This window comes from Acartia tonsa, chromosome 2 (genome assembly GCF_053477335.1).
Source record: "Acartia tonsa isolate MP-2025a chromosome 2, ASM5347733v1, whole genome shotgun sequence".
In the NCBI taxonomy this organism is placed as follows: Eukaryota; Metazoa; Arthropoda; class Copepoda; order Calanoida; family Acartiidae; genus Acartia; species Acartia tonsa.
This window is the reverse complement of record NC_137261.1, coordinates 44,727,808-44,742,568: the sequence shown is the minus strand read 5'-3', so window position 1 is coordinate 44,742,568 and position 14,761 is coordinate 44,727,808. Positions and strand designations below refer to the sequence as shown.

The 14,761-nt window shown below is 30.5% G+C and overlaps 1 protein-coding gene across 1 annotated transcript in view; it reads left to right on the top strand.

The window, feature by feature from the left end:
• The first annotated feature begins 11,844 nt into the window (after positions 1-11,844).
• LOC145311951 (neuropilin and tolloid-like protein 1) overlaps positions 11,845-14,761 on the top strand; it is a 72,544-nt gene continuing 69,627 nt past the window's right edge. Inside the window, exons 1-3 of the mRNA XM_080151020.1 lie at positions 11,845-12,300; positions 12,807-12,903; positions 14,619-14,654. Of these exons, the coding sequence (XP_080007146.1) occupies positions 12,808-12,903; positions 14,619-14,654 (132 nt within the window). The 5' untranslated portion in view covers positions 11,845-12,300; position 12,807. The remainder of the gene's footprint in view (positions 12,301-12,806; positions 12,904-14,618; positions 14,655-14,761) is intronic.

Below are 14,761 nucleotides of genomic sequence, written 5' to 3'. Positions count from 1 at the left end.
TTTTCAAACATTTTAAGGGGGGATCTACTTTACCCCAAAATTTGTATATAGAAATAAACACCGCTTTAGCCCCCCAGCTTTAATAAATAAATTAAGTAGAATTGAATAAGTACATGGGTAACATTCTATCAACTAATTGTTCCATAGCGTACATATAAATTAAGAATTAAAAAAAATAATTTTACGTTAAAAATTAACAGAAAAGTTTAATTAAGTGTGCAATAATTTTTACCAAAATTAATGAAAATTTTTTTTAACAAAACACAGTACACTTTTTATTTACATATTGAACTAGTTTTGTATTTGTAATCATTTAGGTGGGTTATCAATTCCACATGAAATATAACTTTTAAATTGTCTAAAGACATGAGTATTTCACATTGTTCTGAAGTATAAAATGTTGAATCCTACGCAGTCTTCAAAAAACAATCTCTCTGTTTATGTTTTGCTATATGGACATTTATTAATGTGTAGATTTAATAATAAGTTGATGTGATTGAACATCATATATATTGTAGTCATTCTGATAGCAGAAAATTTCCATTGTTTTCATTCTAATAGCAGAAATTTATGTTTGCTTGAATTAATTTAGCCAATTAGGAACTGGGGGACGCGTTTGTTATTAATTAATTGGTTAATGCTAAAAGCAAGTTTCAGGCTATTGGATATTAGCCTACAGCCAATAATGAACTGGCGAAAATGAGTTGATTTTATAGGCAAAAAAGAAAAGTTGCCCCATCACTTTAAAAAGGAGGCTGAGACCTAATTTTCGGTCAGGTTTCCCATCCCTTATCCCTGGTCTGATCATCAAAAAGTATTAGCCATGCGGAATAAAGAGATAAATTCTTCCACAAAATGGAAAGTAGTTATTTAGCGCATTCTTTTATAGACAGATTATAATATTAAAACCAGTTTTGATAGTCTGGACCTTAAATCTTGATATTCGTTGAAAATTGTCTGTAATACGGTGCTAAACGTAATTTGTCAGTAAAAATGAGAACCGGCTCTAGTCATGGGGATATTTATCGGTTTCGATGCTATACTAGAAACTATATGATTTTTTTAGGGGGGGGAGTGGGGGGGGGAGGGTAAACTGGACATGCAAGGCGGATAAAAACCTTACATCAAATATCCTACATTCTAGATATTTCAAGTTAAATAATGTTTGAATGACCAAGCCTAATTTAACACAACTAAATTTGGGTTGCAATACCCTATTTTTTTATTTCTAATTATAATTTGTCAAAGGATTTAATATTATTACTTGAATGTTGCACCAGATTTTTGTGTTTTTGATAAAGTGAAACTCGCAGCGGGCTAAAATAACGATACCCCCTAACCTCTGTACCCTATCACCTCCCCTCTTACTGATGAACGAACTAATCAATAAATGATTACATTGTTAGCAACCTAAATTGACGACCATTTTTCCCCTGTCATAATATCCACATATATTCTACATCCATTTGTTTTTCTATCCCTATATCCTAAATTAGCGGATAATATGGTTACAATCAACGTAATATTACGTATGCTGAACTTTGGTCTTATTCATTATGTAACCAAAAATCTTATGAAACAAAATATAAACTTTTTTATATAAAGTTTTGTTAAGCATATTTTTTCCACAAAATAACAGGGGCTGGCAATGTGGGACGGGTTAAAAAGTAAAATCTTTAGTTTAGTAATATTCCTTTCAAGTTTCAAACATCTAGCTTTAATATCATATGAGAAAATAACATCCCATGAAATTATAAATGTCCACCACAGCATAATGAATTTTCATTAAACTTATTTAAAGCTAATCAAGCTAATCAAAAAAAAAATTAAGCAATCTATATTTCATACTATTTAGCTGAAATAACTCTGATAACTTTACATACAAAAACAATACCCTTAATGCATCTCTGCTCTAAAAATGTTTATATAGAGTCAGTTTGTGAGGAAAGTGAACACATATAGAGATGCTACACAACAAAAAGCTCCAAATCAATATAATTTGTCTTAAATTGTTAATTTTGAATTGCAGAAATAATTGAAGTAAAATTATTTGTAATTATATTAAATGTCCTCAGGGATCTGAAGGGATAAGACAATGACCGATAAATTGATGTATACCTTAATACTCATACTCAAAATTACCCCTTTTGTAAATTACAGTTAGTGGTGGAAACGTTTGGACACTCAACTAAATGAACCAACAAATAAAATTCAATAAAATTCCCTGATGTTGTTAAGCTAACGAATAATAAAACTTTATTATATGACTTTAGGGACTAGTGTAATAAACAGCACAATGTCCCCTCCCTCCCTGTATGTCCTACACGGAATACTTAGAGCACTGATTAGAGAATTAGATTTTGTCCCAACTTTCAATAGTCTTATAAGCTTCAGCTTTAAGGATAAGAATTCTTCAAACTAAATTTCTTACGAAGATATTTTCTTGCAATAATAGTTGTTTATTGCATTGTATTATATACAGCCTTCCGTGGATATTAAAATGAATAAATACAACCAGTTTTGTTAGCCCCGGGTGGCCGAAGGCACGGGCTAACGAAACTGGTACTTAATCCTTTGATTTTTGTTAGCATTCGTGGAAAATTGTCTGTTATACGATGCTATGTATGTTTTTTCAGCATGGCTATGAATTGGTGGTAATCCAGCGGATATTAATCGGATTGGAAGCTATATAGAAAATATCTTAGCTGCTTAAAAACTACAATATTTATAGGCATGCACAATTAGTTAGGTGGATTTATTATATCAAATATTTTTTTATATTATAAGATAAAAATTCTGCCTTTTCTAGGTTGAAACTGTAACAGTGATATTCTGTTTCCAGATTTTTATAATGATATACAAGGATGACAACATCCATAAGTAGCGAAGCTCAAAATCTATTGATAGACATCAGGAAAAATAAATCACGAAACCTTTCAAAAATGTATAATATCTTTTGAAGCATTAATCTAATAATAAAAACGTAAAATCTGGGAATCGATCTAGCACCCCAACAAATAGCAAGTCTTTATCAAACTTGGTGAAAATATGTAAAATGTTGACTTAATTGATCCCTAAAAATTCCAGGAGTTTATCTTGAACAGCAGTTGAGATAATCATGAAAACTTGAAAAACTAGGAATCGATCTAGCACCCCAATCAATATACAAATCTTAATAAAACTTAGTAAAAACATGTAGGATGCAAATTTACTTAAATCCTGAAAATTTTAGTTGTCTGACTTGGAAAGGAGTCGAGAAAATTACGAAAACAAAAAAATCTAGGAATCGATCTAGCATCCCAATTAACAAACAGATGGACTAAACAATATATAGATTAGATGCGCATATGTCATGGGAATCTACACTAAAAATTTCAGCTCTTATCTTTAATAGGAGCCGAGAAAATCACGTTTCCCCCACTCTGTCTCAGACAGACGGACAGACGGACGGACGGACGGACATTTCGAATTATAGAGTAGCTTCGCTACTAATAAATGTACAAATTTCTTATCATATAATTATTATTATGCCAATACCTTTTCTTATTTTCTACTTTAGTTAGAAACTATTATGTTCATACAAAACTACTTTAAGTGATGAAGAATATAAATGTAGATATTATAACAAGGTAAAACTTGTTGCCAATTTAGGTTGCTATTTCACCTGTCATTTATTAGTCAGTTCGTTCTTCCAGTGGGAGAGGAGGGGAAAGGTAAAGGGGGGATTAGAATAATTGTTATTTTAGCCCACAACAAGTTTCACTTTATCAGAGTAATTGATAATCTGATGGAAGATCTAATACTCAATATAATCTTAAAGATTTTATAGGTATTGCTGCTTGTTAATTTTTATTTTATTTTGTGATTAAAAAAATAATTGCAGTTTTGATGGCACGTCGTACAGAGAATCTCTATCCGTGTGTTGGGGTGGATGCTTTCAGGAACACGGTAAATTTACTCTCGGAAGCACACAACCAATATTGACGGGCTTGGAGAAATACCAACTGGTAGTATTACACTAGAAGACTTTACTAGACCAGCATACAACTCTGCTGTGCATATACTAGAACTGGTAAACTTTAGTGCATAATTATCTATATGAGTACAGTGTATACATGTGTATATAAATTGAGATTCTTTATCTGACGAAAGATTAGTATCTGATAATATTTGTGACTAGATACATGTGTTCTTTGTATGTAAAGTTATTCTATAATTAGAATATGTACTAAATATAAGAAAAGGTCACTTGCCATTTTAGGACAAGAAAGAATCGCTTGATTATACAAACCTGTTTGTAGCAAAATAAAATCATGTAAATTTTAATTTTTACCCCATGAATTTATTTTTACCACCATCAATATTTTATTTCATTGATACATCTGAAATTAAGTAGGTAGAGTTTGATATAGGTTACTAAGAGGAAATTCTACGTCAACTATTTTTGGCCAATTTAGGATTTTTTCTATGTATAATTAAGTTTTTAGAAAACTCATTTCTCTTGAATCAATGAGTCATGACCCTGTATTATTATCATAGATTTGGACAATAAATATATTTTTCCAGTGCCGGGTGTCTAAATATTTTCACTTTATTATTTAAACCAATAAAGCTGTTGGCACCCTCAAATTTTTGGAAATAAATTAAATTTTTCTTCCCAGTAATTTTTAAAAGCGAAGCTTTTCTATAATTAGGGTCGGTCCGTCCGTACGTCCGAACGTCCGTACGTCCGTAACGGATAGCTTTTTTCGTTAATTTAGGCATGTTAGAATTGTCCTATCGATTTCAAATTTTGCATGGTGATTCTTTTAATAGTTAGGTACGATTTAGAAAGCGTAGCAACTCTATAATCATTACCAAAATGTCCGTACGTCCATTTTTAACATGTTAATTTTTTTTACTTTTTTAACAACAAATTTTTATGTGATCTGATCATCCGATTGATCTGATTTTTGGTGTATTGATTCCTGGGACAACAAAGTATAATGTAATAAGCGAAGCAACTCTATAATCAAGTCCTAAAAATGTAAGTATGTCCATAAACATTATCCTGAATCAAGCTGTTTTTCAACAAATTTACTTACAATTTTGCGTTGACTCTTATACATTTATATTCTGATTATTCAGTTCTGACACTATACAAGTATTAATGTCCATTTGTCTTACCGTTTCTGTGCTTCGCTTTTATGGATGTTGTCATCCTTGTTGTCATAATATCACTTGTCAAAAAGTACAATTGTCATAAAGATAAATTAATTATAAACGAACACATTTCACAAAGGTTTATTTGTCATAAAAGTACACTAGTCATGAAAACATTTGTCATAAAACACATAAAGTTACATTTTTCTTAGAAATGTTTGTCATAAAAGGTACATTTATCATAAAAGATACAAAAAGGGGAAATAATTCCACCCCCCCCCCCCCCCATTGTAAATTTTGACATAATTAATTTTCATTATTTTAAATATTAAATCATAAATTAAATGACCAGGTAAGGAGGACAGATACACCCTGTTTGTATAGCAGCTGTTATCCTAAAAAATGCATTATTATACAACCCCTATTAAAGATGTTTTTTTGGCAAGCTTGTCGTTAGTGAAAAATATTTTTGATTGAGGAGAAATAAATAACCTCAGCTCGGTCACCAGGGAGGTAGGGATAATGCCTCAGAAATTAAACTCTATCATTTTCTTGCCTAAATGCATTAAATATTCCATTTAATATAGAAAGAAGAAGATTTTAATAAAATATTGTCCATTAATTATTCTTATATCCCTGCTTATTCATACTGTACATTCCTTAGGGGTTAGAGATCTAGTTAAATTGGCTGAAAATCTGTTTTTAGTTAATTAATAGCTCTATTGGATAAGTAATTTCAGAAATCTAAAGTTACAGACAAAAAACTTACTACTTTATATAACCAATAAAATAAATATCAATATTTCCTACAGAGAAGTTTATTGATTTACAAAATGCTGAATCTTATTAAATTAAAAAGTAAAAACATGTCTGGGAAATACATTAAAAATGTTTTTGATGTGTTATTCATGTTATTCCTACTTCCCTGAAAATAAACATTTAAATTAATAGGAACCGAGAAAATCACGTTTCTCCCACTTCGTGACTAACGGACAGACGGACGAGCATTGTAAATTATAGAGTAGCTTCGCTACTAAAAAACAATCGCATACACTTAAAACCTGGAAGATAGACCCCATAATGTTTTGGGTTTTTTTATTTGGCATTTAAACACCTTTCTATAGACACCTTTACCAGGTTTCTAACCCAAACTTTGCCAATTTAGCTTATAAAGACAGACCCATCAAACATTTTGACATGATAGCTATGCCTATTTAGGACTGTGTGTTCATATTCCTATTCCTTAAGTTCCATGAACTGGAGCAAAATGTAAATAATTGGAAGACGCATTTTACTAATTTTTCCTGTTTTTTTTTAAATGGCCTAAATCCTGCCCGTAACAAAAGAACACAGTAATAGTGTCTGACTGATTATGACGTAACAAAAAAAAATTAGCCAATGAGAGGCCGTTATTGACCAATGGTAAAATTTATAGTGGCCTCTCATTGGCTAATTTTTTTTGTTACGTCATAATCAGTCAGACACTATTACTGTGTTCGTAACAAAAGAAACACACGAGGAAAATTAGTTCTGGCTGCAAAAATTTGAAAAACCATGTACGCAAAAAGCTTGACCAGAACCATACCTCATATTATTAGTAGGCAAGCTCCTCTCAAACTGTTTTATCTTAAATGGGAAAGGGTCGATAACAACCACCCCCCCCCCTTCCCAATAAAATATACATTTATTTTTATCAAAATCAATCTTCTTTCTTTTGTTAGGATTTCCGTGATGCTTTTGTAATTTTGGTTGCTACTTAATATATTCTTCTAAAATAATACCTATGCTTTGCAACTTATGGATATTTAAATCCTAGTTTTATACAGAATACAATTTTATTTTCTATTTTCATTTGTTCACAAAAACCATTTCTCTTAGTTTTTACAGTTTAACCTTTACTAAACTTATGTTATCAAATAAACTATATCCTTATGATAAAGTAACAGGATGTCTGTTTTGTGTATGTCTGTTTAACAGGGTAGCTTCTCATAGGTCCCGGAAATTTTATAACTATTTTGGGGGAGAGTACCACCACTCTCCCCAGCAAAAATAAAAAAAACGCTGCCGGACATTTTTGCAATTAGCTAAAAACATAACTAACACCATCTATCGGCGAAACAAATATTTCTTATAAATAAATGATTTTCAAATAGATTGAAAAGAAACAATTTTATGTGTCCCTAGAGGCATCTAGGGGCGTAGCCGCTTGTAAAATATAAGGAAAAGAATAAAATATTTAGGGCATGTAGTCTGTCCGTCAAATCATGTTACGTAATATGACTTTATCTTTAATGGTTCATTTTCGAACATGAATTATATTCATACATATTAAACTAGTTGATTCGCTTTGAGCTTCTAGGGTCGCGAAAGAGGTTAGGATTATTGCCTCTCAAAAACATTTATAAGCTTCACTGAAAAGAACAATCAATTCATATCAGCAGTTTCCGAGGTCTTTAGCTTCCCACAAAAAAAAAACTTTACTACTTGATATTACAGGGAAGCTACGTTACTTCAATGTTGAAAAGGTTAACTCAATTCCCCTACTCCTCCAAATTTGTTCTAGCTGATAAGATTAGAAAAGAATGGTAGTTCTAGCACCAGGAAAGGAAGTTACATTGGGCTGTTTTTAACAATAAAGTAGTTTTATAGTAACGTTTTCTATTCGTTGGCTTAACAACTTTTATTGAAATTGATTGTTTGGTTCTAAACGTTTGAACCAATAATTGTAAATTACAGAAGGGGTAATTTTGTTTATCAACATTGGGGATGTACATCAATTTATCGACCATTGTCTTATCCCTTTAGATTCTTGGTCTAGCAGCCTTTCTTTATGACAAACGTCGGGACGTATCCACTAGTTTTAATAGATATTTATTGTTTTTTAAAGTTATTTTAAATTGATTTGTATATTAAAAGTAAAAGATACAAGAATGTATTATATTATTTAACAGAGATGTACAAAAAATGAAATATGATCGAATGGAATTTTATTTTGAAAATGTTTAGAAACCATAAAACTGTTTATTGTGTATTTTCTATCATCAATCTTTTTTCAAAGATAAAGTCATTTCAAATTTTTACTCAAGATGTAAAGTTTTACTCTGAAGGGTAAAAATTCCATTAAAATTTTATAAAAGAAAAAGGACAATTATGTTTGTTTATGTAGATGAAAAAACAACAATAAACTATTTAACAGAAACAAGATTAATGTATCAAAAGAACATATTCAAATACCGAATATGCAACCAGTAGACCTTTTTCGACATTTTAGAGCCTAAAATACAATAACAAAAATTCGATCAATTGTAATTTTAGAAGATTGAAATTATTTTAGTATGGTTTGGCAATTGATGGTTTTTTTTCTATCACATCAGAAATTGGTAAATTAGAATGATAGAACGTGTTTATAAAACTTGAAGGTGGGTCAGTGAAAACAGCAAAGGGGAATCAAGGGCGGCTTGTCTACTTTTGGATAAATGTTATCTTAGTACCTACTACGAAGGTCTACCATGCACTACATTTTGTCATCCATTAGATCCTAGTAAAAACAAGGATGACAACATCCATAAAGCGAAGCACTGAAACGGTAGGACAAATGGACATTAACACTTGTATAGTGTCAGAACTGAATAATCAAAATATAGATGTATAAGAGTCAAAGCAAAATTGTAAGTAAATTTGTTGAAAAACTGCTTGGTAGAGGATAATGTTTAAGGACATACTTACATTTTTAGGACTTGATTATAGAGTTGCTTCGCTTATAACATTATACTTTGCTGTCCCAGGAATCAATATACCAAAAAGCAGATCAATCGGATGATTAGATCACATAAAAAGTTGTTGTTAAAAAAGTAAAAAAAATCAACATGTTTAAAATAGACGTACGGACATTTTATTAATACTTTTAGAGTTGCTACGCTTTCTAAATCGTACCTAAATACTACAGGAATCACCATGCAAAGTTTGAAATCGATAGGACAATTAATGCCTAAATTAACGAAAAGAGCTATCTCTCTGTGACGGACGGACGTACGGACCGACCCTAATTATAGAAAAGCTTCGCTTTTAAAATTAATTTTATTATCTAACTACATTATATCTTTTATTGATGACGAATAGAAAGCTTTCCTATAGTTTTTGTTCTGTAGTTTAAAAATGTATCATATTTTCAGCCTTATTTCAAAAACATTTTTCTTGCAAAATTTTTGCGGTAATCTGAAAACCTAAAAATGTGTGCAAATATCTTTGACACACATATTCGCCATTGAAAACTTACAGTATCACATTAATTCCGCAGCTAAACTTGTTTTCATTTATTTAGAAGCGGAGTAGCATTCAGGTTGGTTTGTCAATATGGATGCAAATTATTTTTTTATTTGATAACGTTAAAATGTTTCTGGCAACGATTACCTTCAAAAATCTATAAACTTTAATGTCTGTCAGCTAACAAGCGACTGAACGTAAATGTCACGCCCGCACACAGTTTTATGTAGCATGACAAGGCATATAAATAATCTAAAAGATCCAATGAAGTACAGGTAAGGATCAACAGAAGGAAAACCGCGTAAAATAAGTCTTTTTCGCGCATTTATGTGCACTGCGATATATTTATGATTTGCAAAATATATATCTTTCAGTGGCTTTCATTTCCAAGTATGAAAATAGAGCGGAAATGATTGAACACCAAAACTAACTACAAGCAAACAATATTTATACCACTAGACCTGGATCTTAGATTGCCATAGATCACTAGTTATGTAGCTAATTGAAAACTTCATACAATTAAACATCCATTATTTTTTTTTAAATTAATTTAATCATAAATTCGAATTAATATTTTTTTTCATCAAACTATCGTTTTCAGTGCTCTTTATTTATTATTCTGTGCAATCAAATGTTCTACGGACAGTCCTGTCCTTGAATATATGAAAACAGGGATAGTAAATCAGGGATCTAAAGACAATGGCCGATAAATTGATGTCCCCTTTCTCCTTGATAATAAGTAGATAAAATTTTGATTGTTATCTTGCTTTGCAATAAGTAGAATTATTTTTGTATTTACTGCTATTGCTTTCAGCCCAATGTCCCCTTTCTCCTTGATAATAAGTAGATAAAATTTAGATTGTTATGTTGCTTTGCAATAAGTAGAATTATTTTTGTATTTGCTGCTATTGCTTTTTAATCAAAAGTTCAAATTTAAACACTAAAATTTAATTCAACTTTTCTGTCAATGTCAAATATCAAAATAAAATATTTTAATCTTGTTTAAATTGTTAAACTCGTTTTTGCTAACATCTATTCAATTTAACGATTTAATTAATGTACATAAATAATTTAAAAAGATAAATTTGATTTTGACAGAATGCCAAACAGACGGACCCTAGTTACAAAGTTTCTTCACTTCTAAAATACATTAAGAACAAACACTCAACAGTATTAGCGTTTATTTACTGCTTAAGAAATAAATAAATGAGATTTTGATGCCTTTTGCAGAAAGTAAAATCTATACAAAAAATAAGACAGGATATAAATTGATTTATTTTTGGTGGATCATATTTGCAAATTTCCACACAGCTATATTTATAACACAATAAAAACATTATGTAACCTTAAGGGCGTGCTCAGTTTTATTAAAGGCCGGGGGTGGGAGGTGAAGATAAAAATGAAAACGACATCCCAACCAAAATCTTCTGAACAATCATTCAAACAATTTTGAACAATTGCGATGTGTTGGCAGCTTTTTTCTCAACTACCGCACATATTTCGGCCGGGCTCGGCAGTAGATTGTTTTTCAAAAATGATTTAATTTGTGGCTCAGCTGCATCTGGTAGTATTTATTTAATTGAGGGTGTTGCTCTTAGTGAGAAAATTAATTTTCAGCAGCAATGAGCAAACTAAAACGTATTAAAATAAAAGTATAGAGGGGGCATCAGCTAATGTAACTCTGCCTACAGGGCGGGGACCCTGTCCTGACTTTGTATTTGGTCTTTGAAATCAGCCCATAGCGTCGGAATTATAAACAGAGCCGAGTCCCTACAAAAGTTTATAAAGAAATTTACTAACTACCTGTATTCAATTTTAAGCCTACAAATATGATAATAGCAAAAATTTGAATGTGAATTTGCCATACTTTCTCATTATTTTAAAAGATCCTCCCCTTAACTTTTCTACTTTTCATAGTAAAATAGGTAAAGGACATTTATCTTTGTGCAGCGAGTTGAACAAATTTGATGCTATCCCTCATAGTGTTACTGAACCACATACACCCCCCCCCCCCCTTTAAACTCCTTGTCAACGTGAAAGTAATAATGAGGTTTAGAATCATATCTTTTATTGATTAAAGAAGCAGGAAGGTTGAAGGTGGTGGGGGCAGGGGTTGTACATAAAATGTTGCTTAGAGAGATATTGCAAAATTTTTAAAGGTAAACTAGAATTTAAGGGGCTAGGGGAAATATGAATGACAAGGGAAGGCTTTCATTTGAAACTAGAGGTCATGAGAAAAGAGAAAGGGATAAGGGAAGAAAATGAGTAAGGAGTTAGAGCCTAGCTCCGCCGGTCAGAGACATTTCCTTCACAAGTTTCACATATAAAGGGAAGGAAAACTTTGGGTGGGGAATAAGCTGTGTCATTTGTCCATTTTGGCATGTATAAAAGAATAATGTTTAAATTTAGGGTTTGAATTTTTAATGTGATTTCAGATTTAAAACAAATTTTATAATGTAGTTATGGTGGTAAAAAGAAATAGACTCAAAATGTTAAAAGCAATTTAATTTGTAAAATCGCGTCTGTCTACCAGGCGGTCACACACTCCGACCTCCATTATAGTTGTACACACACACACACACATATACACACACACTCAAACTAACACAGTCGCAGATACAATTTGCGTGATCAAGTGAAAAATCATTTGTGTATTATCCTGGAAAAAATGGTGCTTAACAATATAATGAAATGAGAAAATAACAACAAAATTATAATTAAAAGTTAATATTTAGTGTTATTGATAATTTTAGCTAGAGAATGATTAACAATTTGTGATAAAATATGCCGTGATTTAAATAGAAAGTGATAAAATTTTATAGAAATAAAAAATTGTAAATTAGAAGAGTGTATGTGAATGTTAGATGCTGATATTTCACAATAACATTAATTCAGGAAAAATATCATTATTAAATTTTCCCCTTACTGAAATTTGTTTGATGACTCATTGTTAAAAAATTTCCCTTTTGAGGGTTGATAAAAGATTAAAAGACAAAAGAGTAGATAAAAGACTTCGTAATAAATATTACTATTAAAACGAAATCATTTATAAATTAGAACAAATCAAATAAGATAGATAAACTTGTTATAGTAGTTGATAAACCTATTTTGAACAATCTAATTGATATACCTAATTATAGAAGTTTATCTAAACGATAACCATAAATGTTTTAAAAAAGTAACAAGGATTACAATATCCATAAGAAGCGAGGCACAAAAAAATCATGGACGGAAAAAGTAAATTATACAGTAGAATTTCAGTGATCATAAAAAAATCTTTAAACATTTCGAAACCTTTCAGGCATTTATTGTTTATATTTTTGTAGCATGACTGTCAGACCAACGAACCAAGTACATTATACAGTGTAAAGCAAAATAAACAATGATAACTTTATAATTAGAATGCTGAGAAGCAGATTTGGAGGGCATGCTGCCCTAGGCCTCGGCTCAATTCTTTTTATTCTTCAGGGGACACAGGGTAACTCTCCCTCTTATAAGGTTTGTATATATCTATTTTACTTGGCTCTATTCTGAGGCAAAAGAACGAATTTTCTTCTAAGATTTGTCTAAAAGGGTAGATTTAGGATTTTAAGACCTTTCTTTGAGCCATATGTTCTGTTAGTTTGTTGATGATTTTTCGAGCATGCCTAAGAATTATAGTAATCTTATTTCCAGTATGACTTTGAAACCGAATAATAATTATTAGAACCGGTTCTCAACAATGCTGAAAAATCATGTTTAGCATCGTTTTACAGACATTTCCCACGAACATTAAAATAAAAACCATAAAAGTCAGCCCCTTGAGGTTGACAAAACTGATTTTTTCATTTTAATATCCTCGGAAAGCTGTCTATAATACGATGCGATAAATAACTCTTTTTGACGGTATTATTAGAAAATAATACAAACTAAGGTTAACTAAATTTCTTTTTAATAAAAATCCATTAAAGTTTTCCATTTATTTTAAGGTTATTTTTCTTGATATAATAAACAAAAATTATACCACCCTGTAAAATCAAAATCATCTTAAAATGTTGCATTGAAGTAAATTGGTGGGGCAAGGACGTGCATAATAAAAACTTTTAGTTTTGAGTAAATTGTAGATTGATACTAACTATGTGAAGATAAAAGTTTAGAAAAGATTGCATACAACTACATGCAGGGAATTCATATCATCTCATGCATTTTTTATCAAGGATAAGAGGGTATATAAATCTGCTTATAATATTTCTAACAAGAAAAATATACAGTTAAAGCCTTAAGCACAAAAGTTTTATTTTTGAATATTAATAGATTTTTTTGTTTTGTATAGTTGGATTTTAGACAGATTTTCAGCCATTTGGAACACTTTAACAATCTTCCAGGCTTTTATCGGTTGTTGGGGGGTGCTTTCCCAATTTTATTTTTAAATCTTTGTTTTTAGGATTTTTCTACTTAAACACTCAACAAAGAAACTGGAAGAACAATTTTTTAGAAAATTTTAAATTTTATATAAAGGGAGAGGTCATTTTCTAGTAAATCCCGTAAAGGTGTGTGTTATAAGGCCTAAAAATAGTAGTAGAACGATAAGGTGCTCTAGATATATGTATTCCCTATTGAATAGAACAATAGGGAAATTTTTTTTTTTTTTGATAACCGTACCTGGATTATCTAAAAAAAATACGAAATTTCTATCAAACGCTTTGTTTGGCTCAAACTGACAAAAATTAAAAAAAAATATAATTATAATAATAATGTTTTCTATAGGTACAAGGTAAAGGTTAAGAACAATCTATACCATTAAACAAAGGAATAAGTCATTCTTTACAGGTTGATTTATTATAATTATATTTTTTTTTATTTGTGTCAGTTTGAGCCAAACAAAGCGTTTGATAGAAATTTCAGATATTCCAGGTACGGTTATCAAAAAAAAAAAAAAAAAATTTCTTCCCTATTGTTCTATTCAATAGGAAATACAAATATATAGAGCACCTTATCGTTCTACTACTATTTTTAGGCCTTATAACACACACCTTTACGGGATTTACTAGAAAATGACCTCTCCCTTTTTATGGATTTTTTTATGTTAACTGTCAAGGGTTAAATGCGCTGCAAACATTTTTTAAATCCTCATTTTGAGCCTCATAGATCAAGAATAAATAGTGTAATTTTTTATCGATTAATTGACCAATCTAATTAGAATTATTTTCTAAACAATTGTTTTCTTTTTTCAGGAGATGGATCCATTATTACAAGAAGAATACTGCAAGGAATTCATCACAATAATAATAAAAAAAATAATATATAATTAATTTTAAACTTTAGACCTTCTCAGATATTTGTGTAGATGCCTCTTTTTAACTGGTGCAAAAAATTA